This window comes from Ictalurus furcatus, chromosome 4 (assembly GCF_023375685.1).
Source record: "Ictalurus furcatus strain D&B chromosome 4, Billie_1.0, whole genome shotgun sequence".
NCBI classification, from domain to species: domain Eukaryota; kingdom Metazoa; phylum Chordata; class Actinopteri; order Siluriformes; family Ictaluridae; genus Ictalurus; species Ictalurus furcatus.
The window spans coordinates 19,620,936-19,641,918 of NC_071258.1; the positions used below are offsets into that span (position 1 = coordinate 19,620,936).

The 20,983-nt window shown below is 38.8% G+C and overlaps 1 protein-coding gene across 1 annotated transcript in view; it reads left to right on the forward strand.

Moving 5' to 3' along the window:
• The window catches only part of idh2 (isocitrate dehydrogenase (NADP(+)) 2), a 67,850-nt gene that overhangs the window by 44,278 nt on the left and 2,589 nt on the right, over positions 1–20,983 (forward strand). The window contains exons 7-10 of the mRNA XM_053623256.1: positions 7,918–8,069; positions 10,266–10,378; positions 12,640–12,737; positions 20,346–20,438. Of these exons, the coding sequence (XP_053479231.1) occupies positions 7,918–8,069; positions 10,266–10,378; positions 12,640–12,737; positions 20,346–20,438 (456 nt within the window). The remainder of the gene's footprint in view (positions 1–7,917; positions 8,070–10,265; positions 10,379–12,639; positions 12,738–20,345; positions 20,439–20,983) is intronic.

Here is a 20,983-nt window from a genome sequence, read left to right on the forward strand (position 1 = left end):
TTAAGCATGGTGGTAGCATTATTCTCTGGGGCTGTTTTGCGGCGGAACTGGTGCATTGCACAAAATGGATGGAATAATGAAGGCGGACTACCTTAGTATTATTCAGCATAATCTCAAACCATCAGCCAGATGGTTGAAACTTGGACACAATTGGGTGTTCCAACAGGACAATGATCCCAAACACGCATCAAAGCTGGTTGTGGAATGGATAAAGCAGGCTACCATTAAGCTTTTGCAATGGCCTTCCGAAAGTCCTGATCTCAACCCTATCGAAAATTTGTGGACTGTGTTTAAAAGTCGAGTCAGGGCCAGGAAACCAACAAATGTCACTTTACCAATTCTGCCAAGAAGAGGGGTCAAATATCCAACCAGAATTCTGCCAGAAGCTGGTTGATTTGCTACCAAAAGCGTCTGCTCGAGGTAAAACTTGCTAAGGGACATTAAACTAAATATTAGGTGTGCTGTATGTATATTTTTGACCGTGTATATATAATTTTGACCTTGTGTTGATAATAGATAACCCCAAATAAATTGTAAACAAAATTCTTTTTTTTTTTTTTTTTTTAATTAAAGATGTATGTTGTCCAATCATTCTGCCCCAGAAAAACAACAGTTCAAAGAAATTATTGAAAGCCCAATATTGCCATGACATTCATGTCCATGATGAGTGTATGTAAACCTCCGGCCACAACTGTATATATTATAATTTATTCAATAAAACAGAGTAAGATGTCCTCCAGCCTTGCTAATAGAATAATTATAAACCATCTTGGTTAAAGTGATCTTTAACTGCAATCGGAAGAAATTGATTTGGCAACCAGCTAAGCTTGTTATACAATTATTACAAAATTAACATGTATTGTGTATAAAAAGTTGACACCACTGTTAAAATGACAGGAGTTATTGATGTTAAAAAATAATTTTTTAACTAAGATCAATCGTATCAGATCTTTTTCCACCTTTATTGTGATATAGCAACCAACAATTGTCAAGTGTAAAAAATGTTATAGGAAAAAGAAACTTAAAATAACCCGGTTGTGTAAGTGGGTGCACCCTTTTATAATGGGCCTTTTAGTGTGTGTGCGTGTGTTACATGCACAGTGTGGGAAATAAGTATTGAATGCCTCAACATTTTTTCAGTAAATATATTTCCAATGAGACTATTCACATGAAATTTTCACCAGACATTAGTATTAACATAAGAAAGCCGGAAATATAAAGAATTCCCAACATTAAAATCCATAAATAAAGTTATGTATAATAAAGTGGAATGACACAGGAAAAAATATTGAACATAAGAAAAAGCAGTTCTCCAAGGCAAGGTTAGGCAAGGAACCAGCTGAAATGACTAAGTAATTATATTTCTTCTTTGTGCAAATTATCAGCTCGGTTAATAAACTGATGGTCTCTAAAAAGGCTTTTTGTTACATTATTGTAACATTGTTGCAAAACATATTGATGGAATCGGTTACAGACGCATTTCCAAACTTCTGAATCCTCCAGTAAGGACCCTTGGGGCCATTATCCGCAAATGGAAGCACCATCACTCAGTCATCAACCAGCCACATACAGGAGCTCCTCACATGATTTCTGACCAGGGAGTCAGAAGAATAGTCAGAAGAGTAGCTCGAGCCAAAGACCACTCGGAAAGGGCTCCAAAAACACTTGGAGGCAGCAGGTACCATCGTCACAGACAAAACAATACGCAATGCACTCCACTGCTCATACTCACCCCACATGACTCCATTACTAAAGAAAAGGCATGTCAAGCTCGTTTAAAGTTTGCTACAACTCATTTGGACAAGCCTATGAAATACTTGGAGAGTGTTGTCTGGTTAGACGAGAGCAAAATTTAACTTTTTGGCTGTCATACTACACACCTTGTTTGGAGAAGAAATGGCACTGCACATCACTCTAAAACACTATACCAACAGTGAAGTTTTGAGGTGTAAGCATCATGGTATGGGACTGTTTCATCACATGGTACTGGCAAACTTCATATAATTGTAGAAACGATGAATGGAGCCCTTTACCAGGAGATTCTTGAGAAGAATCTGCTACCTTCCACCAGGATGATGACGATGATACCTGACTGGACCTTCCAGCAGGAGAGCAATCCAAAGCATAGAGCAAAGGAAACTCCCAGTTGGTTTCAGAGAAAGAAAATCAAGGTGTTAGAAAGGCCCAGTCAATCACCTGACTTGAATCCAATTGAACAAGATTTATAGACAATGTTTATTGTATTTCAGTTAGCCTGTTCAATAATTTTTTCCTGTCATTCCACTTTATTACACATGACTTAATTTATGGACATTAATGTTTGGATTTCTTTATATGTGTGAATTTCTTGAGTTAATACCAAAGTCTGGTGAAAATTTCATGTGAATAACCTCATGGGAAATGTATTTTCTGAAAAAAATGTTGACAAGTTCAATATTTATTTCCCCCACTGTACAGATGTGGCCATTAAAAAAGGGATCCTACGATTTCATGCAGAATCACGCGCTTGCTGTGGGACCAGGAAATACAGGACCAGTAGGGGGCAGTCATGTTTCATTTGAATAAACACAGCTTGCTAATACATAAAGTAGTTCTGCCTGGACATATACTGTATACACATACATTGTTTTACCAACCAAATGGTGCTTTTTCTTGTACTGAAACCCGTGATCTGCTTGGGCCTGGCCCGCGGATCTATGAACCTCTCTCGGAACCATTTGGCAACAAGTAGAAGCGCACATTAAATGTTGTCAATCCTGAAAACAATTAAATATGTGGTCTATTAGAGTTAAGAAAAAAAATTCATATGGTTTACATAAAAATATTACATTTCTCATCAACATGTACAATAAACCTAATTTAAACAAGTTTTTGTTACAAGAGTGAGCATAGTCGAGTCACATGGTATAGGTAAATAATGTGCATGGTGCATGTGTATTTGGGTAGTGCAGTGGTATCATGCAGGTTTAGTGCGGCTGGGGTTCGAGTCTCAGCTTAGTTCAATGTTTTTAAATAAGTGGGTTATTTTTTCCACTGTAGAAAGTTCCTCAAGCTAACGTTGAATTAATTCCATGTCCTCCTTTATAGCCAATGGAAACTTTTGTTCTTTTCTTAGATTAAAAGTTATTTAAGAACTGGTTTAAAGTGAACACAGAAGTCCACACACTGGCGTGGAAAAAAAAAACCTCATTGAATTTACTTACTTCCTACTTCGGTTCCATGTCATTGAATTGAGTTGTATCGTACCGTACTGTGTGAATCAATCAAAATTCACGTGTGTGTATGTGTATGTACAATTACAATCAAAAGTATTCAACCCTTATTGCAAATCAGGTTTGTCAATTTAGCCTTTCAGTTGTTTGCAATGAACAAATCAAACAAAAGCAATTGAAATAGTTCAACACAATGAATGCTTCGAGTGGTTTCCCCAAATGCAACTGAAAATGCAACTTATCTCCAGTTTCAAAATTATTCAACCCCTTCATGGCAAGCATCTTTAGTATTTAGTAGAGCACCCTTTTGCTGTTATGAGTTGCTGCAAACGAGATGCATAGCCAGACACCAGCTTCTGGCAACGTTCCTGAGGAATCTTAGCCCATTCCTTATTAGCAATGGCCTCCAGTTCAGTAATATTCTTGGGTTTGCATGCTGCAAACTAAAATATAAATATGATTTTGAGCCAACTTGTGCTTTTGGGTCAGTAATGGTGTATGTCTTGGAGTTCTGGCATGCGAACCTGCGTTTAGTACGTGCCATACTGTGCTCACTCAGTGCCTGTTGCCACCAAGACTTGCTGCAGGTCTTTTGCGGTCACTCGAGGGTTTTTCACAACCTGCCTTCTCAAAAATCTGGTTGAAGCCGTTGATGGCTTCCTTTTTCTGCCCCGTCCAGGTATTTCATTAATTTTCTGCTCCTAGCCAGTTCAGGTATTTCATGTGTTACAGCTCAAACACACCTGATGCAACTAATGAAGCCCTTTATTATTTGCATCAGGTGTGCTTGAGACAACACCTGTTTTGCACATTTGTGCTGTTGTGAGGGATTCTATTCAGGGGGTTGAATAACTTTGAAACTGGAGAAATCATTAAGTTGCATTTTCAGTTGAATTTGGGGAAACCACTTGAAACATTCATTGTGTTGAACTTTCAATTGCTTTTGTTTGATTTTTTTTTCATTGTAAACAGCTGAAAGTCTGTAAATTGTCAAACGTGATTTGCAATGGGGGTTGAATAAGTTTGATTGCAACTGTGTTGCAAAGTAAGTTTGTCTCTTGGGCTGCGGCTCCTGCCCCAGTAAAAAGGGTATAGCGATGCTCCTAGTATAATCCTGTAAAAGCATTTAAAAAATAAAATAAAATAAATAATACAACAGTTTGGTGGCCATTGGTTCGCCAGCTTGATGCAGTTATTGCAAGCAAGGTATATGCAACCAAATAGTGTTATTTCCTTAAGACTATCTGTTCCTATACTTTTGCTCACCTAAAAACTGGGTGGTTTGCCACCAAAGTTATTCAACACATCTAAATGTACATATCAGGAAATGAATACTGAAATTGTGATCTGTTGTCTCATATTTATCTTTTGAGCTCAAACACAAATGTTTTAATTGGATTTAAAAAATTGCAAGATTTATGAAAAGATATATGAATATTTACTCGCATTTGTATCTGTTTAGTTATCACACTCCAAAAATAACCAAATCATGTATACAAGAATAATTATGTATAATCATACTCCAAAATTAAATGACTCATTGTACAATTAATATATATGATCATGTTTGTGTTTTAGAGCAATTCCACATTTAGCTACAAAAATGGAATTGCAATACATTTTAATTTATCTCTTCAAAGCTCAATCAAGTCGATGTTGGTAGTTGATTGTCTATAGCTCAGTACACCAGTAACATTAGTTAGCTATAGCTAATTTGCTGGCTACCCAGGTTGCAATTCTGCAAGTAAATATGTAAATGTGTCGTACTTCAAAATGCACTACTAAATTAGAACAAAAATACACGAAGCATCCATTTTATTAGGAACACTTGCACATTCACGCTGTTATCTAATTCTCTGTAAACTCTAGAGACTGTGTGTGAAATTCCCAGGAGATCAGTTTGAGTTTATGAAATACTCAAACCCTTCTGGTTCCAACATCCATGCCACAATCAGAGTCAGAGATCAATATTTTTTCTTAATTCTGATATTTGATGTGAACATTAACTGAAGCTCTTGCTTTTTACCTGCATGATTTTTTGCATTGCACTGTTGCCACATGATCGTCTGATTAAATAACTGCCTGAATGTACAGGTGTTCCTAATAAAGTGAACAGTAAGCGTATAGCATACAGTCTCCTCTGAAACTATTGGTATAGCAAGGCCAATTCATTTGTTTGTGCTGTACACCAGACATTTGGGTTTGAGATCAAAATATGTCTTATTTCCTGTTATTTACATCTAGTTGTGTTAAACAAAAAACAAACATAGAACCTTTTGTTTCCGACCACCCAATTTTTAGGCTAGCAAAAGTATAAGAACAAGTTTTGAAGTAAATAACAGTTAATATTTGGTTGCATATCCCTTGCTTGCAATAACTGCATCAAGGTTGTGACTCACTGACATCGACAAATTGTTGGATTATTCTTTTGTGATGCTTTTCCAGACTTTTATTGCAGCCTCTTTCATTGTTGTTTGTTTTGGGGTTCTCCCTTCAGTCTCCTCTTCAGGAAGTGAAAGCATGCTCAATTGAGTTAAGGCTTAGAGACTGTCTTGGCTGGTCTAAAACCTTCCAGTTTTCCCCTGATAAAGTCCTTTGTTCAGTTGACAGTGTGATTTGGATCATTGTCTTTCTGCATGATAAAGTTCCTCCTGATTAATTTGGATGCATTTCTCTGTAAATTGGCAGACAAAATGTTCCTGTAACTTACTTCATTCTGCTGCTGCCATCAAAAGTTGTATCAATGAAGCTTAGTGAGCCTGTTCCAGAAGCAGCCATGCAAGCCCAAGCCATGACATTACCATCACCATGTTTGGGATCCTTTCTTTCGCTACTCTTTGGCCTTTCCATTACTTTGAGGTTAATCTTGGTTCTAGAACTTTTGGGGCTCATCTCTGTATTTCTTTTTGAATTCCAGTCTGGCTTTCTGATTCTTACTGTTGGTGAGTGGTTTGTATCTTGTGGTATGGCCTCTCTATTTCTGCTCTCAAAGTCTTCTTGGATTGTGATACTTTCACACCTGCCATGTCTCGGTTGCTGATGTCACTGTCCTATTGTGACACATCCTACTGTCCTGATGTCACTGTCCTGTTTTTGGGTTTTTCTTCACAGCTCTCACAATGTTCATCAGCTGTTTTCCTTGGCCAACTCATTCGGTGTCTGTTGTTCAGTACATAAGTGGCTTCTTCTTTTTCAGGACATTCCAAATTGTTTTCTCGGCTATGCCCAATGTTTGTGCCATCGCTCTGTTTGATTTTCCCTCTCTTCTCAGCTTCAAAAAAGTTTGCTTTTCTCCCATACAGCTACATGTTAAAAGGCTTATCCTTTTTAACAAATGCAGTCTTCAGAGATGAAACTGAAGTCTAAAACCAAGAGTAGATGTTCAGAGCTATTTCTTGTTTAAACAATCCATCTAATGGGACACACCTGGGTAACGAACATCTGTCAGTCACCTGTTTCAATATTTTTTTCTCAATTATGTCTGCCACATGTGATAGCTGGCATGCTTAACAAATTTAGCTTGTTACCAATAAATTGGGTCACTTGTGTTAGTGTTTGGGCGAGAGTGCCTTAATGTGTGCAAGGAGGATGGACGTGTCCCAGGTGGCCTGATCATTGGTTTGAGCACATAGAAGTCAGACATCCATATACTTCAGTGTCTCTGTGTCTTTGAGTGTAGGAATCAACTAGTGTACTTGTATAGATCTCAAACACCAATGTCCAGGTGATATTTACCACTGCTATCGGTTAGAAGGAATATAACAAATTGTTAAAGGGAAACCCGACTAGCAAGACTTGTATGGCTTATTAGATTTATGCTGACATCCGCTATATAAATCCGCTACACAAAAACGCTCAATTTTTAAAAAAATAAATAAATCCTTGCACTCGTAGGCCGCCATTGCTTTTTACGTCGCAATGCATTCTGGGTGATGTCAAATGGTTGCAACGGTCTTGATTCTCCAGCGATATAAATATGTCTTCAGCCTTTTCAATTTGAACCGGAGCGTAACATGCGAGGAGGCTAATATAGAAGACATTACTCAAAATGAAGATACAAGCACTTATGAAACGGAGGCAACTCGCCTCATATGAAGCCTCATAGTAATCTACTAATCCATAACATCCTGACAAAAACAGTCTTGTTACACTGGCAAAGGTCCAGTTATGTAAAAATATTTAGTCCACCTTTCAAAAGCAGAAGCCATGTATGTACTCCAAATGGTTCAAGAACATCTTTAAGTTTACTTTGGGTATTCCTTGGCTAGGCATTTTAGGCTAATTTTACAGGAGCTTTATGTTATGAGAATATACATAAACACACTAACAAGATCCTTACAGGTTTGATTATTTTTACAGATACCCCCTGTATCACAACACACAAGAACTAGAAAATTAAAGCCAAAAGCAGCACAGTGTGGCATTCTTTTCCTGCTGCAGGGGCTAGTAGCTAATTCTTTTGAGTGCTCAAGGTCATGCTTAGGTCATCACCTCAGAGTGCATTGCATAGGTTAAAATATGTATTAGATATTAAGGATTTTTAAAGTAATTAACATTTCATGTGTTTCTAACCACGTATTTTAGTAGGAGAGGGCAATTACATGTTAAGGCCCACAAATCTTCATAGTCGTGGTTCCTTTTAAAGTAGAAGCATGGGTCATTTGCAAGAAGCAGTGTACTCAGCTATTTATTAACATGTCAACAGGAAATATAAGCCTGAGTTTGACAAGCTGAAGATCTGGTATGAGCACAGACTTATTGATGACATGGTGGCACAAGTGTTGAAGTCCTCTGGTGCTTTTGTTTGGGCTTGCAAGAACTATGATGGAGATGTCCAGTCAGATATTTTGGCTCAAGGTAAGTTTTATAATACACAAAGTTTACAGAGAAACTCTTTCATCCTTTAAAACTATTTCTTTGTTCTAAAGATAAAGCCATTTTCATCAGAACTACTTTTTAAATAATAGTATATTCTTTCAAAACTGTCAAGACTCTCCTAAGGAGTATTTTTTAAATAAATGTTAACAAATTTTAATTCTTTCAAAGTCTTTTCATTATTAGTCCCCAGGAACTCTTTTGTTGTCTTTAACCACGTCCTTTATTCCTAGTTTTCAAATATGAATTTCCCACAAGTGTAAAATCCATTTGAGATCCATTAACAGTAGGATAAACCATAGATCAACACAAAATATTCATTGGTCATTGATCTTCACATATCAGGTAATGCATACACACAGTGCCCTCCACTAATATTGTCACCCTTGGTAAATACGAGTGAAGAAGGGTGTGTAAAAAAAATTTATTATTTAGCCTTTTGGTCTTTTTGTTTTAAAAAAAATCTGCTCCCATGCATATCAAACAATTGCAAATACAACACAGGTTTAGTAAAAGATAAATAAATATAGGTGTGCAACAATTATTGACACCCCTATAAATTCATATGAGAAAACTATATTTGAAATATATTCCCATTGATATTTCAGTTTTTTTTTAGTACACCTGGGTGACAAGGAACAGGAAATTGAACCATGACTTCATATTTTCACAGGGGTATAAATCAGAAGCAACACATTCCCTTAGCCAAAATACATTAGTCATTCATAACAATGGGTTAGACCAAGAAATGTAGCTGTGGTGATGTGACGGTTGTTAAGCTTCACAAAATGGGAAGTGGCTATCCGAAAATAGGACAAGCATTAAAAATACCCATTTCGACCATCAGGGCAATAATTAAGAAATTCCAGCCAACAGTAAATGTTATGAATCAACCTGGAAGAGGATGTGTCTATATTGCCATAACGCACTATGAAGAGGATGGTTCGAGTGGCCAAAAAATCTCTAAGGAACACAGCTGGAGAATTGCAGAAGTTAGTTGTGTCTTAGGATCAGAAAGTCTCCAAAACTATAATCCAAAGTCACCTACATCACCACAGGTTGTATGGAAGGGTTTCAAGAAAAAAGCCTCTGATCTCATCCAAAAACAAACTTGGGTGTCTTCAGTTTGCCAGACACTAACAGAATGATTATAAACACAGACAGGTAGCTATATTGAAAAGTACCTCATGCCTAAGGTTATATATGGTGGTGGCTCTTTAATGTTTTGGAGCTGTTTTTTCTGCCAGAGGACCTAGACATTTTGTTAGGATACATGGCATCATGTACTCAAATATCAACAGATATTAAATGAAAACTTGACTGCCTCTGCCAGAAAACTTAAAATGGGCCGTGGTTAGATCTCCCAACAATGATCCAAAACTTGCATCAAAATCAACACAAAAATGGTTTACTGACCACAAAATCAAGGTCCTGTCAGGTCCCCTGACTTGAAACCCATAGAAAACCTGTGGGGTGAACTGAAGAGTCCATCAGCGTGGACCTCAAAATTTGAAGGATCTGGGAAGATTCTTTATGGAGGAATGGTCTCAGATCCCTTGCAATGTATTCGCCAACCTCATCAAGCATTATAGGAGAAGACTCAGAGCTGTTATATTGGTAGAGGAGGTAGCACAAGGTATTGACTGAGAGGGTGCCAATAACTTATTTTTATTTATTTATTTTAATATGAACCTATTTTGTTTGCAATTTGATGTCCATGAGAGCAGAGTATTTGTGTGATTTTTTTTTTTTTTTTTTTTTTTTTTTTTAAACAAAAGATCAAAAGGTTAAATAGACATTTTTTTTGACAGCCTTCTTTGCTCATATTTACCAAGTGTGCCAGTGTTAGTGGAGGGCACTCTGTATGTGTGTGTGTGTGTTTGTATATAAGCAATAAAAATAACATTAAGCACAGTTGAATCCATAACCAAATTTTCATGCCTGAAATGGCTGGAAATTTGACAGGAATGGAAACCAGGAGCACACTGTACCCCCTCGCTGATGAGGATGGTCAATGAGGAGCAAAACCGAGCCTACTGATCTATTGTAGAATTTTGCATTTTAGTTTACTGTTGTGGTTTAGTTTAGCTTTTAAATGCCATTTTCATGGGCTTAATGGTAATTTTAGCATATTGCTGTACTCACCAGTGTTTGTTTAAAGTAGAGTGTTGTCCCCAGGTTTTGGCTCCCTGGGGTTGATGACCTCTGTTCTTGTGTGTCCTGATGGAAAGACCATTGAGGCTGAAGCTGCCCATGGCACAGTCACTAGGCATTACCGTGAGCATCAGAAGGTTAGTCCAGCCTACTTCCTCTTAATCACTGATTTAACTCTTTTTACTGACTACTATGGTTGTCATGAAACCATAAACATATCTTATGATACTATACCAGCTGAAGTATTAAGATATACTACGTAATAATTCATAATTCAAATCTGCAAAATGAACCAAATTTACAGAAATACATAAATATAAATGAAAGCAGACAAACCAGATTTTCCTCTCAATACTTTATTAATGAGAATGAATAACTGGAAAAACTCAAGAACAATCATAGAGTTGGCAAACAGCTAATTCAGTCTGCCACATATTTGATCTATTGTTCCCTAGAGCAATGTAATCGTGCAAATGGAAATTGTCCTCAACAAGAATGAACACATTAGGAATAAATAACTGAATTTGGAAATGAACTTCAAAAAATTCATAAAATTGGGAACGTTAGCATGCTTACAATAAAATAACATGGATAATTTTACAGGGTTCATACAGATGATTCATAATGAAATTCAAGGACTATACAAGATCTGTCATTCTAAAATATTCATTTCTTCTTTTTAAATTCCAAAAAAAGAAAAATTATAATAATAATAATAAAAAAACACAACCAATTTATATATGGTGCCTTTTCAAGCCATGCTGGAATAAATTTCCAGTTCCAGGCATTGCAGTGCCTTCACCATAACGTCAAGGTGAGTGGCAGGAGCACTGTTGCCAACAACATTCATTGGAAAGTTGCTAAAAGTTAGCTAGATGATGTCATGTGCCAATTAGCATATTCATTATCATCGTGTCGTATTTGCATTCTGCATAGTGTAAGCCCTTTACATCTCTCCTACTCTCTGTGCTCACATACTGTATTTTACTACTGCCAAATTCCTAATTAAGTTGTTCTTATTTACATATTTTTCTGATTCTGTTGTCAAACAACGGAACGAGTATGAAATAGGGATTGAAATGTAGCCCATTAAAACTACTTGTTAACCAGCAGTCACTTCCAAGCCATTTCCATGCTGCTGCTCTGCACTGCTAAAATCCTGATTTATAACCGACGTCCTGTAACAAAATCACCATACAGGTTAAAGACGGCTGTGCTGTGATTTTGGCTATATGTAAAATGATCACTCGGAGAAACTGAGAAGCGAATGAATGTGCTGTGTGCTCTCGCGCTCTCTCTCTCTCTCTCTCTCTGCCACTTACTGAACAGAGTAGCCACAGAGAGGTGTGTCTGCAGCAGGAAAGCAGGACCTCGTGCTTGCGTGGCAGTATTGGCAACTCTCTTCTATGGAAAGTAGCCAAGGTTTGCCCAAAAAGTCGCTAGATTTGTCACTAGGTGCTATTTTTAAGGGAAAAGAAGTCACTAAAGGAGTCTGAGAAGTGGACCGGAGCTGTCTGTTAAAATAAATGGGCCCTCTTTTTCATATTTAGACAGCGTTTAGCCTAACGTTAGCTTGATTACTAGCAAACACGGCTAATTTTACTATTTACACAGAGAGGTTAGAGTAATGTTAGCTCGCTTGGTAGCAAACAGGAAATCTTTACAGATTAATGTAAAGAATTTAGGCTAATTTAACTGTCACTAACCTTTTATGTATTCTACAAAAGCAGTGAGATATCTCGTTTTAGCAAAAAGATTATTAACTGCTGCACATACATTACTTACCATATTGACGATACCACCTTTTAAAAAACAGTGGCACTGATGGTATTTTGAAGCTTTAGTATCGCGATACTACCGTAGTACTGGTATACCGTTCAGCCCTACTGTACACTAATTGTCTAACAGTATTGTTTTTTTCCCCCCTCCTGGGTATCATCAGCCTGGGCAGTTGCTTTTGAATTTATAAGTTATTTCACTTTGTGTTGCAAGACATTTAAAATATTTGTTTAGAATACTTATTTACTATTGAATATTACATTTAATTATTACACTATTAACGTAAATGGTTTATTATCAAAGTAAATATTTATTGACGTTTGTGCTTGTTTTTGGTTAATAAGTACAAATATTTTTATATATACAAAAAAAATTAAGCCTGTTGAGATTTAATGTAAGTCATAAAAGAACAAGAGTTAAATGTAAGCTTCTACAGTAAGATTTCATTCACTGGCCTTGGAGTCTTGAATGGGTTTTAGATAATTGCATCGAGTAGTGGCAGCAGCAATGACTGGAATGGTTTTCTTATTTTAATGTACTGTATGTTTTTATACAGATACTCAAACCTTAATTTGGAGGTTCACACCTTTTTTTTTTTTTGGTATTAATTTATCCTCAGGGAAGACCAACCAGCACCAATCCTATTGCGAGCATCTTTGCCTGGACCAGGGGACTGGAGCATAGAGGCAAGCTTGATGGAAACCCAGATTTGATCAAGTAAGATTATTTTGTCATTTTGTTATCTCATTCATCTTGGCTATATGAATTGGTATTTTCCAAAATGAAGACATTGTAAATGGTTTAGGTTAAAGATTTAAAAATACATGATTTTATTTTTTTAATTAACAAAATTAAAAACAAGAAAAGAGTAGTAAAATGGTAAATATAACAATTGAAATTTATTTACCCTGCAGTTGTTATGAAACAGGGGCCCGGAGACAGGAAGTAAGCGCAGGAGAGCAGTCTGTATTGTGCCACTTAAATAAACATACGAGGAGGCAGGAAACCAGATCTAAACATAAAACTCTAACCTAGAGCATGGACACTTCATATACCTAGAGTAGGAAAACTTCTTTTAACTAAAGCAGGAACTTCCCATTTAACTAAAGCAGGAATCTCCCATTTAACTAGAGCAGGAACATCTCATCAGACTAGAACAGGAACATCTCATCAGACTAGAACAGGACCATCTCGTTAAACTAGAACAGGAAAGTCTCGTTAAACTAGAACAGGAACATCTCATGTAACTCAAACAGGATATAAACACTCAACTACGACAGGGTATCAACTAAAGAACAGGAAAACAGACAGAGCATGGCAATATCACAACCTGGTACCATTATACATTCTGTCGTCTTCTCTGTTAGTCCTTTCTCCTCTTTACTTTACTTGGCTTGACCTTACGTTGCTTTACTACAACCCTTTAGGTTAGCTTAGCTTAGTTTAATGCCGCGCGATGTGTGCAGCAATGCGATGTGTGCAGCAATGCGATGTGTGCAGCAATGCGATGTGTGCAGCAATGCGAGGGGTTTAAGTAGACAGTCCCTTGATTGCCGACAGCTGGCAACACTTAACCCAGCTTTAGCATCCATGCGCACTTCACTCACGTGCACGTGCACGTTCTCAAGCTGCTCGTGCATGTTGTCGCCACAGCACCATCTGCTGGCGATACAGTAACAGAACCCCCTGTCCTGGGCCCCTGTGTAATCTGTCTCTTGATGCATTGGAAAACAAGGCGGCCTCCGCCGGGCAGCAGACAGGCGGAGCACCACCCCCAGTGGGACTGAAGCTCGGGGCGACGTTCTCAGCGGGACTGGAACGCTGGGTGACGTCCCCAGCGGGGCTGGAAGGCTGCTTGACTTCCTCTTCGGAGCAAGAAAACAGAGTGACGTCCTCATCGGCGCAGGCAAACAGAACACTGTACTCAGTGGGGCAGGCAAACGGAATGCCATACTTAGATCAGCAGTCAAACAGAGTGGCATACTCAGCGGTGCAGGAAAGCAGAGAGACGTCCTCTGCGGGGCTGGACAATGGGACAGCTTCCTCGGCAGAACAGGACAGCGGGACAGCTTCCTCGGCAGGGCAGCAGGACAGCCTCCCCGGCAGGGCAGCGGGACAGCTTCCTCGGGCAGTGGGATGGCTTCCTCAGCAGAACAGGGCAGTGGAGCAGCTTCCTCGACTGAACAGGGCAGCGGGACAGCCCCCTCAGTGGCAGAGACATCCCCGCGGTTCTCTGGCTGGAACTCCGAGGTCGCCAGGTTAACCTCGGGCTGAGGCTCCGGAGCTGAGACCTCCCCGTAGGTCTTGGGCTGGAGCTCTGAGGCCACCAAGTTGACCTCAGACGGGGGCCCAGAGATCGCCAGGTTAACCTCAGCCTGGAGCTCTGAGGCCGCCAAGTTGACCTCAGACGGGGGCCCAGAGGTCGCCAGGTTAACCTCGGGCTGGAGCTCCGGAGCTGAGATCTCCCCGTAGGTCTCGGGCTGGAGCGCTGAGGCTGCCAAGTTGACCTCAGACGGGGGCCCAGAGGTCGCCAGGTTAACCTCGGGCTGGGGCTCCGGAGCTGAGACCTCCCCATAGGTCTTGGGCTGGAGCTCTGAGGCCGCCAAGTTGACCTCAGACTGGGGCCCAGAGGTCATCAGGTTAACCTCAGGCTGGAGCTCCGGAGCTGAGACCTCCCTGTAGGTCTTGGGCTGGAGCTCCGCACGGGCTTGACTGTAGTAGTAGGTAAACGGCAGGGCAGGTTTGCATGCGAGACTTACCCCCCCAAAAGTTGTTCTAGCTCGGCCGTTGCTTCCGGACTCCCGAACCGCATCATGTACTCCACCACAAACTGTTCTACACTATCAAGGTTCCCACATTTCCTATCCAGTAGGAGCTTCACCCACTGACGGGCCGGTCCAAAGAACTATGAATGACAACTTAATTGAATAAATAAAGGTAAACCTTCGGTGTTAGCTCAGCACAAGTTGAGCTAACACCGAAGGTTTACCCCTGATGATTCCATTTTTTTTATGCTAAGATAATATTAGCAAGGCTAATACTGTCATAACCATGATGTAATTAAACAATTTGCTTTTGGATTTGTTTTGGAACATGAGACTAATTAATGAGACAACGTGTAAGTATTTAGCTAAAATGGACCTACGTTATTTATGATGTAGTTAAACAGAACGCTTGTTACAGTAGCCTAATTATGTCCCTTGAGATGGGGCCAAATGCTAAGCTCACTGAAAACAACAGAAGCTAAATTTAAATCACCTTGACACTTGTGACACTTTTAGTTGTAGTGGTTGTGAAATCAATTTATGAACTTCATATTTAAGCCCTGTGTTTAATTGACCAAACAGCAGTTGCAATAGCTGAAAAGCGCAAAAAAACTAGTTACAATCTTTGTCACCTTTTTCACTCTTGATGAGTTTGCATCCCTGATCCCAACAATTCTCCCTCCCCTCATGATCCACACCAGAAAAATCCCTACACCAAATCTTTTGTATTGCCATTCCAATCCCATCCCATTCAGGAGACTTTTATTTTTTATATTGACTAGCATTTCTCTCAACTTTTCTAATGGAATAGGGGCTCTCATTCTTCATATTAAATTGAGGTCTGGAAAAAAAAATTACATAAAAAAAATAGAGATCTGATTTTATAGAGGGTGGAATAAAAGGACTTAAATTCAGCATTAGTATCCCGGGGATCAGTCATGACACCAAGAGGTGTATTAATGGCCATCATGAATATTTTTCATTGCTTTTTATCTAGTGTTGTCTTTGTTGCCCCATTATAGTACTTTTAGTTTTATAATTTTAGAAACTCAGTTCTGTATCTTAAGGTAAAATTAAGCTCTGTTTTTGTCACATTTTCCCTCTTCTGTGTGTCCTCTGTATGGAATTCTCAAGGCATTTCCATCATATTGCTTTTGCTTAACTATGTTTGTTACGGTGTGATGCAAACAGGATTGTCTCTAATGCATCCTTTTATGGCATCCAACAAAATCCTAGGTTCAGCCACAGAGGCAGCATTAACTTACATGAATGATTTTCTTTAAAGTATGTGCAAAAATTTAACAGTGTGGTGTCAAAGTGCCATCTAGCTGGTGTTCATATGACTGTACAATGGGCTTAAACAGTACTATTGTCTGATAGTGGACAAGGCCGAATTTCCACATTATGTATTTAAAATCTATGTAAAATGGTGCAGTGGATGCTCATATGTAGTCTGTACGTCTGGCAAAGTAAAAAAGTGAACTGTTGAGGGGTTCATGGCGCAATATAAATTTAAGCTGAGATCTGATGTGAAATCAAAAAGCACTAAAGATTCATGAAGCAGGTTCAAGTACTGCATCTGTAATAATGATATTTGCACCCAACACAGAAATAGTCTTGAATGCATTGCAAAATTGTAGTCAAATTCGTAAAATCAGACTTGTATTTAGAGCGAGCATATACCGATATGACCGAGAACTTGCGTCCATAGATATTTGTCTTAATTTAAGAAATTCTACTATTATTGCTGCCAACCCTTTCCTAAATAGTAATTGAAAAGTTATATTTCAATAAAACACATGATCTATATCATTTAGAGGTCGATGCAGCCACGTAGTAATGTTTGTTGGAAAACTGACGCACATCTACAACCCTCAAATGAGACTCCTGAATGAAAGCTATATTCAATTCAGTTTTATTTGTGTAGCGCTTTTAACAATGGACATTGTTATAAAGCAGCTTTACAATAATATATAAATTAAAATTATAAATTTATTCATAATGAGCAAGCCAGGGGCTGCAGTGACAAGGAAAAACTCCCTGAGATGACATGAGGAAGAATCCATGAATGGAACCAGATACAAAAGGAAAACCTTTCTCATCTGGGTGACACTGTATGGTGCAATCTCTGGTAACTTGGGAGTAGCATGTGTAGCTAGAGAGAGGGGAAAGTAAGAGGGATGGGGAAGAGAGGGAGAATGAGAACGCAGATTATTAGGTATGCTCTTGTCCTGTAATTGTTTCAGAAAATGTACATTGCGTGCAGAGTGCAAGCAGGGACTCTGGCAAGACAAGTAATGACCGCATAACTAAACGTGAGGGCCAGTATGTAGAGCTCCAGCGTGTCTCTGGGGAGAGAGGAGAACCTTCCAGAAGAACAACCATCTCTGCAGCAGTCCACCAATCAGGCCTGTATGGTAGAGTGGCCAGACGGAAGCCACTCCTCAGTAAAAGGCACATGACAGCCCGCCTGGAGTTTGCCAAAAGGCACCTGAAGGACTCTCAGACCATGAGAAACAAAGATTGAACTATTTGGCCTGAATGGCAAGCGTCATGTCTGGAGGAAACCAGGCACCAGTCATCACCTGGCCAATGCCATCCCTGCAGTGAAGCATGGTGGTGGAAGCATCATGCTGTGGGGATGTTTTTCAGTGTCAGGAACTGGGAGACTAGTCAGGATTGAGGGAAAGATGAATGCACCAATGTACAGAGACATCCTTGATGAAAACCTACTCCAGAGTGCTCTGGACCTCAGACTGGGGCGAAGGTTCATCTTCCAACAGGACAACGACCCTAAGCACACAGCCAAGATAACAAAGGAGTGGCTACAGGACAACTCTGTGAATGTCCTTGAGTGGCCCAGCCAGAGCCCAGACTTGAACCTGATTGAACATCTCTGGAGAGATCTGAAAATGGCTGTGCACTGATGCTCCCCATCCAACCCGATGGAGCTTGAGAGGTCCTGCAAAGAAGAATGGGAGAAACTGCCAAAAAAATAGGTGTGCCGAGCTTGTAGCATCATACTCAAAAAGACTTGAGGCTGAAATTGGTGCCAAACGTGTTTCAACAAAGTATTGAGCAAAGGTTGTGAATACTTACGTACATGTGCTTTTTTTGTTTTTCATTTTTAATAAATTTGCAAAGATTTCAAACAAACTTCTTTCACGTTGTCATTATGGGATATTGTTTGTAGAATTTTGAGGAAAATAATGAATTTAATCCATTTTGGAATAAGGCTGTAACGTAACAAAATGTGGAAAAAGTGAAGCGCTGTGAATACTTTCCGGATGCATTGTATATGCCTTTACCCAAGAAAAAAGCTAGTAACAAAAGACTTGACAAAACAAATATAACTTCAGCTTAGACTTAAACTCTGAGACTCAGAGTCTCAAACACTAATTGGGCAACTGTTCCATAACTGCGGGACTGGAGCTTGTTTTGCACCTATTGGAACATCCAGACAGAAAAGCATTAATCCATCCTAGAGGTAACAAAAGCATGAACTAGTTTTTCTGCATCATGTAGTGACATATTTCTTAGCATTATTTCTGAGATGTAAGAAGGTTATCATAGTAATCTTATCCACATGAGCTTCAAATGAGATACTGTAGTCAATAATCACACCAAGGTATTTTACTGCTGCAAATGATGTAACTGAAAGACCATCCAGAGACCAAAGACCTTCTGATCTGCCTGTGGTCCTAGTACAGGTACTTTTGTCTCATCAGAAAGGCCATGATAAAAAATGTGAGGGGAAAAAGACTTTGATAGAAGATTTTGTGCTCTGGTGAGACTAAATTTGAGCCAAAGCACAACGTTTCTCACAAACCAAATACAGCCTAACACCCACGTAACACCATTTTTACGATTAAATACTTTAGTAGTAGCATCATGCTCTAAGCCATAAGTGCAAATTTTTTGCACCAAGGGCCACATTGACTGACTACAGTAAAGTAAGCCAGGGGCCACACATTTTAAGGCTGATAGTAAATTTGAAAATGTGTTTTTATTGAACTACATAGGTACCTTAGGTAATTTACTGATTTAAAAGTTTGGGATTGTAGGGTAGTGTAAAGCTGAATTTGACAGCTGATACAGTGCATCCGGAAAGTATTCACAGCGCTTCACTTTTTCCACATTTTGTTATGTTACAGCTTTATTCCAAAATGGATTAAATTCATTATTTTCCTCAAAATTCTACAAACAATACCCCATAATGACAACGTGAAAGAAGTTTGTTTGAAATCTTTGCAGATTTATTAAAAATAAAAAAACAAAAAAAAAGCACATGTTCGTAAGTATTCACAGCCTTTGTTCAATAGTTTGTTGAAGCACCTTTGGCACCAATTACAGCCTCAAGTCTTTTTGAGTATGATGCTACAAGCTTGGCACACCTATTATCGGGCAGTTTCTCCCATTCTTCTTTGCAGGAGCTCTCCATCAGGTTGGATGGGGAGCGTCAGTGCACAGCCATTTTCAGATCTCTCCAGAGATGTTCAATCAGGTTCAAGTCTGGGCTCTGGCTGGGCCACTCAGGGACATTCACAGAGTTGTCCTGTAGGCACTCCTTTGTTATCTTGGCTGTGTGCGCCATCCAATTCCACAGACATCTAAAATACTTAGTTCATTTTATTTCACTTCAAAAGGAAAACTTAAAACCTGCTGCTTTGTTTGCACCTGCCTGTGAAATTTGCTAATGAACTTAGTTTTAATTTAAAATTTAATTTAAACCACCCACGAGCACCCAGTATGCTTTTACCCAGTGTGTTAATGAACACAGGGGTGGCACCACTGCTCATAATTTGATGCTTTTAAGGATAAAGTTTAAGCTATTAACGATGCACAGACCTTTTAATGAACACAAGAGTAGTTTGTATCGACTTCACATGCTTCATTTTTCATTTAACACCTCAGGCAGCTAATAACAGCAAAAAAAATGGTTCAAAGTTAGATAGCACTAATTCTAAAAGACATGTTCACGTTCCCATAATAGACACTGTAGTAACTGTCTGTTTTCCTAAACATTTTTCCAGCAAGCCTTACTTACTTTATTTGAAGAATATACTTTGAGGAATGTTCCTATAATTGACTAAGAATACAGAATGCGCATATGTCACTTAAAATATTGAAACTGATTCAACACATGATTAAGTACCAGTGAGCGCCATAGCGCATTTAACCCTTTATCACTCATAGGAGATCCCCTTTAAGAGAAATGTCCCACCCCCCAGCTGAACTGGAAGTTTTGATTGGCATTTCAATTGAATCAGACCTGTCTGTAATTGCCTGAAGTGCTGGATCACTGCCCCAGTAGTTTGAAAAGTGCAGGGTCAAATGCCAGCTCCCATTGCTCTAGTGGCCCTGAACAAACATGCCTTTCTTTGTCCCCTGAGCTTCATATCTGGCTGCCTGCTCCCATGACTTTTTCTGTAGTGTCTTTTGGGGTTGCAATTCCAACGCATACTTTGAGCATGATCCAGTATCACCTACTGCACAGGTAGCTTCTTTAAGCAGTTTTGACATGTGAATGTGAATTCTCAAAATGCCTTGCTATCCCCAGGTTTTCTCAGACTCTGGAACGAGTGTGTGTAGACACTGTGGAGAATGGGGTCATGACCAAGGATCTGGCTGGATGCATTCATGGGCTCTCAAAGTAATTAATCTATTTCCATATATAGTCCATAAAAATTTGTCAAACTGTTTTCTTCTGCAAAGTCATACACCAACTATTTTTACCAAGGCATTTTGTAGTATATGTTTATGATAAGACTTCATGTGGTACCCACATTTATGCAATTTGGGAACTAATTCCTGTAGCAGATTTACTAGATGTCTACTTGGTAGTTCTCAGTTTAAAATACAGATCGGATTACTTTTACATTTATTCATTTAACAGACGCTTTTATCCAAAGCAACTTACAAATGAGAGAATACAAGCAAAACAAAAAACACATTTAGCAACAAAAAAAGTTATATTTATGTTGATTTTATTTTTTTCTTGTGTTTGTGTTATACAGTGGGAGAAATAAGTATTGAAAGCGTCAACATTTTTTTTTCAGTAAATATATTTCCAGTGAGGCTATTCACATGAAATTTTCACCAGACATCAAGTAATCCACACGTATAAAGAAATCCAAAAATTTAAGTCCATAAATAAAGTTATGTTTAATAAAGTGGAATGACGCAGGAAAAAAAGTA